General features: G+C 38.4%; 1 protein-coding gene across 1 annotated transcript; it reads left to right on the plus strand.

The window, feature by feature from the left end:
* Positions 1-24: 24 nt before the first annotated feature.
* On the plus strand, positions 25-10005 carry LOC136262313 (uncharacterized). The gene is made up of 9 exons (XM_066056533.1): positions 25-106; positions 6669-7358; positions 7549-7677; positions 7733-7829; positions 8401-8457; positions 8510-8616; positions 8668-8697; positions 9424-9549; positions 9599-10005. Exons 1-9 carry the CDS (start codon positions 61-63, stop codon positions 9814-9816), a joined length of 1500 nt encoding a protein of 499 aa, XP_065912605.1. The 5' UTR covers positions 25-60; the 3' UTR covers positions 9817-10005.

The raw sequence follows: 10005 nt of genomic DNA on the forward strand, positions 1-10005 counted from the left end.
CGCGAAAGTTCTCCACGAATTTAAGTAAACCGCGAAAGGTTGCATCACGTGATCAGAGTAATGGCGCAGCAGGAGCAACAAGACCCGCAGTGCGGCGAGACTAATCGTGAGTGTGTATTCTGTAGTAGTTCAGTATGTTAAGTGTGGGCTAGTGTTTCATAGCCGCTTAGCGTACATCACGCTAATAACCAACCTTAGAATCACAGTGTTTAAATTGTGGCCAGGGCGCACTGTTGAGCACTTGTACAGGGCTTGTAGACTTTGCTATGCATACTCGAGTAATGCATTAGTGCACAAGCAGTAATAGTCATTCAATTTCTGGCCAGCCTTATGTAAAGGTTGATGTGTAGAGACACAGTACGTGCTCATTCAGCAACAGTGTATGGAATTGTAATCGTAGTTGTTTACACTTTGTTACTACACTGTAGCACTAATTTAATCATAGATTGTGTTTTGGTATATGCTCTTATTAGGCCCCTATTTGGTGATTATTAGTTTCTCATCCAGCCTTTCTAATTATTATGATGCGGGCGGGAGAGTATTACCATTATACCATTATTTTATAATATTAACACACTGATGTACAGACCTTGTCCAAATTGTCTTTCTTTCTTATTACAAACATTTCCTTCACCAGCTGATTCTACTTTTCGTGATCGCCAACTGTTTTTCGACAGTAAACTGAAAGCCTGCTTTGATGAAGTAGATAGAACACGATTGCAACTGGCACTGCAGCAATTTGCTAAGGAAACAATAGTTCTCCTGGCGATATATAGCGCATTGTAGCGTTCATCAACAAAAAATTGGAACAGTTTGGTATCACGTGTTCTTCTGAGCCGCATGCACAGAGTAAAATAATGGCTTACCATGCGGTAGCTTAAGAAGGATGCGGGCGGTGGATGAGAAACTAATAATCACCAAATAGGGGCCTTAGGTGAAATCAAGACGATTAAAATTGTTTCAGCTATGTAACAGTGAAAAGTGACTGCCTTTTGATATTTCCATTAGTATGTATAGTTATTGTAATAATTATGTGGTCTGTAGGTGAAACCTGAGAAATAGCCATAGCACCTACTCCTGTGTAGTAATAACAAACGTTAATGATGAAAACATTCTAGTGAAGTATTTTTTATTAAGTTACAAGGGATTTATTACTTCTTGCAACACAGAAGGCAAAATTCAAAAAGCTTAAAGCGTCATATGGCTTCTTTAATTGACCAAAAGAATGTTGTTCTATAGTCCATACTAGGAATGATAACAATAAACAACCACCAAAATGGTGAACTATACATGTTTGTGGCTAGTTAACATGTAAGAAGCCATACCACGCTCTATGCTTTTCACTCTCCAATGTTGCAAGAAGTAATAAATCCCCTGTAACAATATATGTGACCCAGTCTGGGAAAACCGGTCTTATCGCTCATGTCAGCAGATTGGATTTTTCACTCTGAACACCATGAACAGACTACCTAATTTCACAATCAAAATCAGCTAGACTTGTTTTGCTGGCTGCTTTTCCCAAGCCCTGTGGTGATCAGTATGTGCGGTGTGGGACCTTAATGGAGCTCTTGTTAGCCTGGGGATGCTGTACAGCTCCGTGGTGTTGAATAAATACCTCTGCTGTGAATTTCCTTTCATTTTAGCCAGTTTTGAGACCTGAATGGCCCATAACTTGGCCTAATTCATCCCTACGCCTTCCTTTAATTTTTTGAACAGCCTCTTACTCTCCTTCCGGGCTCCCACCTCCCTCTCCTTTTGGAGCTCCCATGATAAAGTCAACCATGGTTTAAAGACTATCTAAAATGGCAGGAAACTTAGTTGTTGGCTACTTGCGCAGTGGATGCTCTGGAAGGTAAGGAATTGGTGTAAAACATGTGAAAATTTTGTACACATAGCTTCAACCATTGACAAACTACAACACATCAAATACTTAAAACCAGCATTTCTCTATACTTTTAAATAGGTGATAAGACCGGTTTTTCCAGACTGGATCACATATGCTGGCTGCCTGTTTGAGTCTCGATTTAGGATATCCCCAAAGAACATCCCATTCTCAGTTTATGTCACATTCAAAATATGGATAGCGTGTGCGACTCACCATTTTCTTATCAAGACACACGGTAGTGTGTCGTGCGGCCCAAGAAGCCGGTGCGTAACACCTGTGAGTATATTGACAGGAAGAAAGAAAACGCAATTTTCGCACCTCCGTAGCTCTGTGCTTCCTTGATGAAACAAGACAATTTTTGCTGTGGACATGCCCTCCAACTTCAGCACTCCACATTCCAAATTTGAGCGAAATCACTTCATGCATTCCCGAGATATGCGACTTCAAAAATTGGCTTAGTTTCTTCGTTTTTTTTTTTCTTATTTTTCTTCCTCTTGTAGCACACTTACAAAAACTGCTATAAAACGCGAATGCCATATCCGATTGCCTTGAAATTTGGCACACAGAAGGGGGGTATAAAGGTGCATCTCGGTACCAACTTTGGCTGGAATACGACATAAAGGAAAAGAGTTATGAGCGATTATTCTCGAAAAATAACACCAATATGTTGTCACGCCTACAGGGTAAACCGCGTATGGGAAGAAGCTGAAAATCGGTGGGTGAATAGGTTAACTATTGAACCTCAAACCTTTTGTGGTTTGAAAGAAATTGAGCTAAAAACCAGGAAGATACAACGAAAAAACCAACAGTGTGTAACAATTATGCAATCGAGATTAGCTAATAAAAAAATGACTGCTTGCCACGCCTACCAGATAAACCGCTTGGGGTAATGCTTTGAAAATCGTTGTACAGATAGAGTAATCATCTTAGAAAGATTCATCAATGGTGTAGAAGAATCAGACTTAAAGCCACGGAGTTATAACACGAAATCCAACTTGGTGCAGCAAGTACGAGATCGAGATACTCTAATAGAGCAGTCATCCTAATAGAGCAGTCACCCTGAAGAGAATTCAAGAGATTAGCTAGAAACAAGAAACCTGTATAGAAATCAGCTACACACAAGTCACCCTGTAGAGAGATCAGCTAGGTGAAGTTACCTTGTAGGGAGTTCATGCAACTATGGAAAGAGATAGTTCAGCTAGAAGAAATCACCTTGTAGAGTTCAGCTACAAAGAAACCACCATGTAGAGAGTTCAGCTACAAACAAATCGTCCTGTAGAGAGATCAGCTAGAAGAAGTTACCTTGCTGAGAGCTCAGCTACAAAGAAACCATCATGTAGAGAGTTCAGCTACAAACAAATCTCCCTGTAGAGAGATCAGCTAGAAGAAGTTACCTTGTAGAGAGTTCAGCTTCAAACAAATCACCCTGTAGAAAGATCAGCTAGAAGAAGTCACCTTGTAGAGAGTTCAGTTACAAAGAAACCACCATGTAGAGAGCTCATCTACAAACTAGTGACCTTGTAGACACATCAGCTAGAAGAAGTTACCTTGTAGAGAGTTCAGCTACAAAGAAACCATTCTTTAAAGAGCTCAGCTGCAAACAAATCACCTGTACAGAATTCAGCTACAAACAAACCACCCTGTAGAAAGATCAGCTAGAAGAAGTTACCTTGTAGAGAGTTCAGTTACAAAGAAACCACCATGTAGAGAGTTCAGCTGCAAAGAAATCACCCTGTAAAGACATCAGCTAGAAGAAGTTATCTTGTAGATAGTTCAGCTACAAACAAATCACCCTGTAGAGAGATCAGCTAGAAGAAGTTACCTTGTAGAGAGTTCATCTACAAAGAAACCATCATTTAGAGAGTCCAGCTTCAAACAAATCACCTGTAGAGAGTTCAGCTACAAACAAATCACCCTGTAGAAAGATCAGCTAGAAGAAGTCACCATGTAGAGAGTTCAGCTACAAACTAGTGACCTTGTAGAGACATCAGCTAGAAAAGTTACCTTGCAGAGAGTTCAGCTACAAAGAAACCATTCTGTAAAGAGCTCAGCTGCAAACAAATCACCTGTACAGGATTCAGCTACAAACAAATCACCCTGTAGAGAGATCAGCTAGAAGAAGTTACCTTGTAGAGAGTTCAGCTACAAAGAAACCACCATGTAGAGAGTTCAGCTGCAAACAAATCACCTGTAAAGGATTCAGCTACAAATAATTCACCCTGTAGAGAGAGCATCTAGAAGAAGTCACCTTGTAGAGTGTTCAGTTACAAAGAAACCACCATGGAGATTTCTGTAATCAATATATGTATTATATATATAATTTGTACATTTACTGATAAAATATTTAAAGTACATCTACTTCATCTTTTCTTCTTCCTGTGGTAAAGAAAAAAAGATAGGTTAAAAAAGTCCCAAAGCCGGCCATAGGCCGGCTTTGGGGTATACAAATACAAAAAGAAATAAAATCTAATCCAAAACAGCCAAGCTGTAAAAAAAGTGTGCGGCCCTCAAAAAGGCTATGGTGAAAAAGATGTGAAATCCAAGGTGGCGGCCAAGAAATGGCTGTGATGGTAGGTTAATGGTAAAAATTTTAATAATGACAATTCAGGTGAATTTTGTGCCAAGACCAAGTGGCACAAAAATTCACCTGAATTGTCGTTATTAAAATTTTTACTATTAACCTACCATCACAGCCATTTCTTGGCCGCCACCTTGGATTTCACATCTTTTTTCACCATAGCCTTTTTGAGGGCCGCACACTTTTTTTACAGCTTGGCTGTTTTGGATTAGATAGTAACATCAATAGTTCATAATATTTGTAGGAGGGTGAGTCAGTGTAAGTTTGCCACTATACTTTCTCTACGAATAATTTTTGTATGTGTTATTGCCATGGGTATTCCATTAATAGAATATTGTTCAGCTATCTGGGACCCCATCATCAGACAAGTATCAGCAAACTAGAAATGATTCAACACCATCCCGCTCACTTTGTTCTAAATAACAAAAGCATTGATCTAACTATAACCATGATAACATCACAGACATGCTAACCTAAATGGCCTATACTTCAAAGCAGAACAATTGCTAAACTCACCTCAACATTGTCAACAGCTTACTAGCTGATCGCCGTGATCGGTGCCTACCATTACCAACTCCTGTGTTGTACATTGAATAATTGTTCAAGGTAAGAAGGATTACTTGTACACGTCATCTCTTGATTGTAATTGATTGAACTTGAGGGGATGTTGAGTTGAACTCTCTGCAGATTGGCACAATTGATCTTGAAGCAATAAGCATGTTGGCCTTTGCTAATTAGCAAAAGACACCTGGTTGATATCACATATAAAGTGGGTGTGGCACTTAAATGATTTGGTCATTAGCACACATATTTGTTTATTCATGACTAGTAACTTAGTGGTATATACCCGCAGTCGAAGCTTTCTGCATGCTCGTGTCAATGCACTTGCGCTTCAGCCCCAGCAACACCTTGTCGTTCTCACATACATTATCCATGATCGAAATTCACATGGTCCCATATAAATACACTCACAAAGCATTCCTGTGGTTTCCCATACTTGCAGGTAAGTCACTCAAGTGGAATATATCAGTTTGTAGTATGGGCACTCGTGGTTTGCCTAATGTATAAACACACGCACCAGGTTTGGCATTAGAACGTTTGATGGTAGGGTTTGAATGATGGTAGGGTTTGAATGATGGTAGATTTTGATGACATGTGAATAACCGCTAACCACAAGTAAGGATCAAGAACACTAAATACCAAATAGAAGATTAACATATGACTAATCTGCTGTTATTTACCATCCATCCTTCCAGGAACCATCAAAATATGCTTGTGCTTTCAATGTCTGCAGATTACCAGTATGAATTTACTGTAGTAATGTTGGGAATGACCTTCAGTAACAAATACCGTATTATCCATATTATAGCCAGTTTCAAATACACACATGGGCTCAATTATGCACCAGGTATGTAGGCATATAATACATGCTGGAGTCATGGTTACCAGTTTGGTTGCATGCCCATTCATCACAGGAGAAGTGATCAGCCTCAGTTTGTATCACCATCATACAAGTAGCCATCTCAGAGCCTCTGGTTAGCATAACATCAATAGTGACTGATAAACACACACAGTGTGCTAAACAGTAGCAATTTGATACATTTATCTACCTCGACATAGTGTGAACTATTCTTAAATACCAACTTTTCTGAGCTGTGGCAGCAATGCTGTGAAATCTATGTATGTGGCTCTTCTACCAGTGGACAATTGACAACTCTTAACCTAGTGAACTACCACCAATGTACTTGAGGTGTTTGTTTCAGCATTGATGCTAACTGGTACCAGATAGTGCATGTTGTGAACAGCAGATCTGTTTGGCCTGGTGGAAATTTGGTGGTGGGCTATACATTTCACTGCAAATATACCATTGCCATGATTTTTTAACTGATAGCACCCTAATTCTCTGTTCATGAGCCTTAACTTCTTCATAAAGCCAGTCCTTGTAGACTGTAAGAAGTTTATTGTATCAGTGTGTATTGCATATCATGATGATAGTCCAATACAAACTTTAAATGCCCTGTACCATTGTAGTGAGTATTGTGGAATACTGTTCTTGGTGAATATATATGCTAAAAATTACTATACAAGCCCTACTATACAAGCCCTACTGCACTAACAGTAACTTCAAATTCAGAGTGAAGTTGGATGAAATTGTCTAGTGGTGTTGTGCACATGCACATGATTTGTTTTATCTGTTTCTTTCAGTTAAAAATCCAGATATAATAGTCTCCCAGTCTACAGAAACAGCCGGAGAAGAATTTGCTACTATGGTCTCCAAACTACAGGCCTTGATCACAAGGAAGTTTGTAGATATCGAATCATTGCAAACACTGAAAACAAACTGTCTCCAACTGAACGCAACTGTCCACCCTTCCCCAGTCCACTTCTTCAATGGCGATCAACAGAAAAGAATTCAGACTTCACAAAGTATTGATGATTTTTTTGATTTGCTACTTCATTACTGGTCGTGGTGTGACTTTGACATGTTGAAGTGTTTTGTCAGTTTCACTGGTGTTGAGGAAGCAGTTCAAATGCTTGAAACGTACGACTACATGACCAATTGGAGAGTAGACGTGAAAGTGAACAGCAAGATAAACAGCAGCAAAGAAGATATGAGCAGGGTGGTCATGATATTTGAGGAGTCTTGGGATACTCTATCCAAGGAAGATTACAAAAAATTCAAAAGCAAGTTGTTAGACTTTGGAAAGCTACATCCATACGCAGTCTATTTCAATGGGGAAGTATTCCACAATTCACTAAAGTTGGTTTGGTACATTCCAACTGTGGCTGTACCCAGTACAACTATTGCACTAAGAGAAGCTAAAGTTGATGAATTGTTACGTGAAGGGATTATCTTTGTTCAAGTGGCTGACAGCATTATACTGGACAAAACAAGTTAGCATGTATAGTATTACACGTAAATCAAAACATTCCTTAGTCATGTAATCTTTCAAAGTTATGTTGCTGGCTTTGTTCTTGTGATGTGACTAACTCTCAATACTTAGCCGCCAGAATTTGTGTATTCATATGATTTTCCATGTAGCAAGACTAATACAGTTTTGAGCATGCTGAGATCTTGTTGTAGAAAGGAGACGTCAATCTCCCAGAAGTACTGAACATACACAGATCGAGGTATCATCCTCCTCCTTATCACAATCAAAGTCATACTCGCTTGTGGATGTCGAAGCCAAAGTAGTAATGCTTGGAGCATTAGGTAAGAATGATGAGTACTGGAATAATTCATCATATATGTATGCTTCACTCTGCAGGTGTGGGGAAGACCTCCATCACTCTACGATACATCGGAAATTTATTCTCACCAGATGTCAACCCAACAATTGCCGCTTCTTTCTTCTCCTTCACTGTGTTAGCTACTCCGTTTACTGCTAGTATTTTGTTTTCGTATTGTTGTCTTGTGTAGTATACACTTGCATGACAATATGTGTTCCTGTCTCTAGGGAAATGTCTGTCTGTCTGTCTGTCTGTTGATACAGCTTCAATGCTCTGTAAAGTGCTGATTGTTCAATTAGAGTATTTCATGTTTTGTCAAGTTTTTGGTGTGTGTTCTATTAGAGTGATATGCAATTCAAGTACTAGAATCGTTTTTTGTAGTACCTTTTTCCTTCAACTCTAATTAAATGTAGAACAGTTTACCAGCTACAGTTATTGAAGCAACACATGTAAAAGATTTTAAGATGAGAATATTATTTTTATATCAACCCAGCTACTGTATAAATTTTGTGTGATTGTCTGTATCTGTGCATAAATACTCCATTTTGAAGGTTTGCACATAAATAAATAAATGTGATATCAAGAGTTAATAATCACTATTATTAACTGTTGGTGTTGTAATGTTATAGTCTTAGCAGTAAGTAAAAGTAGCAATAAATGTGATGTAAGTGAAAGTGACAATTTTATTTCTCTGTTATTACTGTAGACAAGTTGGTCAAAGCAGAGTCAAGTTTCAACTGTGGGACACAGCGGGGCATGAAAGGTTAGCTTGGATGCAGCCACTTATAACTACCTGCCATGTGTAACTGTTGTAGGTTTCGCTCCATGTTGCCAATGTACTATCGTAGAGCTAATGCAGCAATCATTGTTTATGATGTGACATCACAGTCATCATTTGATCAGGTCACTGAGTGGATAACAGGTAGTTATGATACATGGAGGCTAATGTGTGAATGGTTTGTGTGTTTTCCAGAACTCAAGAAGAACATTCCTAATGAAGTTTGTAAGTGAAAGAATAGTGTTCTGGTAGTAGCGATACAGAACTTGTTGGCTAAGTGTTGTGTTCAAGACATATGATGGGCTGGATGGGCCGTAGCAGTGCTTAATATGTAGTCATCTAATGGTCTGTTACATTAACATGACCAATGATTGGTCACTGGTGTTTAAGATTGTTATGTCCTTTATTTGGACAGCCACTGTTGTAGAGCTGGGCGGTATGAAATTTGTCAAAGCTAGTACAGTGTTATAGAAAATATCATGGTACAAGTGCATACAAATGTAAAGGCAGGAAATAACAGGATGACATTATGAATCAGTTGTTATCTAACTCTGAACGGTATTTTTTAAACTTATCCAGTATGGTATCGTTACAATACCTTCTCCTACGATGTGTACTGGTATATTACCCAGCTCTACACTGTTGAAGGTGAAACTGATGATATACTTAAATTTCCTTTTCAGCTGTTTTAAACTATTTAAGTTTACATTTGAGTAAAGATCATAGAAATAAAAAGCAATGAAACATTAAAGTTCATCTACACCTGCAGCTATTACTATAGTGGACCATTAAATTCCTATACTTCTCTGAAGACATTTATGGCTTGGTTATACCTGTAAAGCCAATACTGCCAAACTGTCATGAAGGAAAATTGTCCTAAGCATGCTATCTATGAAACAATTTTGTTTATATGCTAATGAGTATAACTTAATGCTTAAAATTGTTCTGTAGCATTGACAATAGTTGGAAACAAGATAGATCTTAAGGATGAAGTGGTAGTGCCAACAGCAAAGGGTAAAGAATTAGCAGCCTCACTTAATGCAGCATTTGTGGAGGCATCAGCAGCAAAAGACATTGGTAGGGAAAGTACTATTATAGCTGACGTTTTTAGCTTCCTCTTATATAGGCGTTTGGGATATATTTGCTAGAAGTGCAATTCAAATAGTGGAAATGAAACAGAGGAGATTACAGGAAAACTTGGTACCTTCTGATGGAATTCACTTTTCTGGTTTTCCTCAACCTTCCGTAATTATTGGCGGTCCACCTAATAATGAAGCTGCCTATAATAATAACTCTGCTACTGTACCACCCGAGAAACCGAAATGGAAGTGTTGCCCCTGGTGAAGTTATGAGTCATGAAATTATAGTTTTTTCGTCAATTTTATTTTTTGTGAACACAATTTCTATACATGTGTGCAATTATTTCAGTTTTCAGTGGCTGTGATGGCTAAATAAATTAAACTAGATGTACAATGATAGTTTTGTATCTTTAAAATATGTTTAGTGAACATATACTATGTGGAGTTTGTGTTA

The sequence above is a fragment of the Dysidea avara genome, chromosome 7 (genome assembly GCF_963678975.1).
Source record: "Dysidea avara chromosome 7, odDysAvar1.4, whole genome shotgun sequence".
Taxonomy (NCBI): domain Eukaryota; kingdom Metazoa; phylum Porifera; class Demospongiae; order Dictyoceratida; family Dysideidae; genus Dysidea; species Dysidea avara.

Coding starts and splice junctions, on each gene's coding strand:
- LOC136262313 (XM_066056533.1), top strand. CDS start 61: ATGGCGCAGCAGGAGCAACAAGACCCGCAGTGCGGCGAGACTAATC. Junction 7,830..8,400: donor TCTTTCTTCTCCTTCACTGT/GTTAGCTACTCC, acceptor TTATTACTGTAG/ACAAGTTGGTCAAAGCAGAG. Junction 8,698..9,423: donor GAACATTCCTAATGAAGTTT/GTAAGTGAAAGA, acceptor ATTGTTCTGTAG/CATTGACAATAGTTGGAAAC.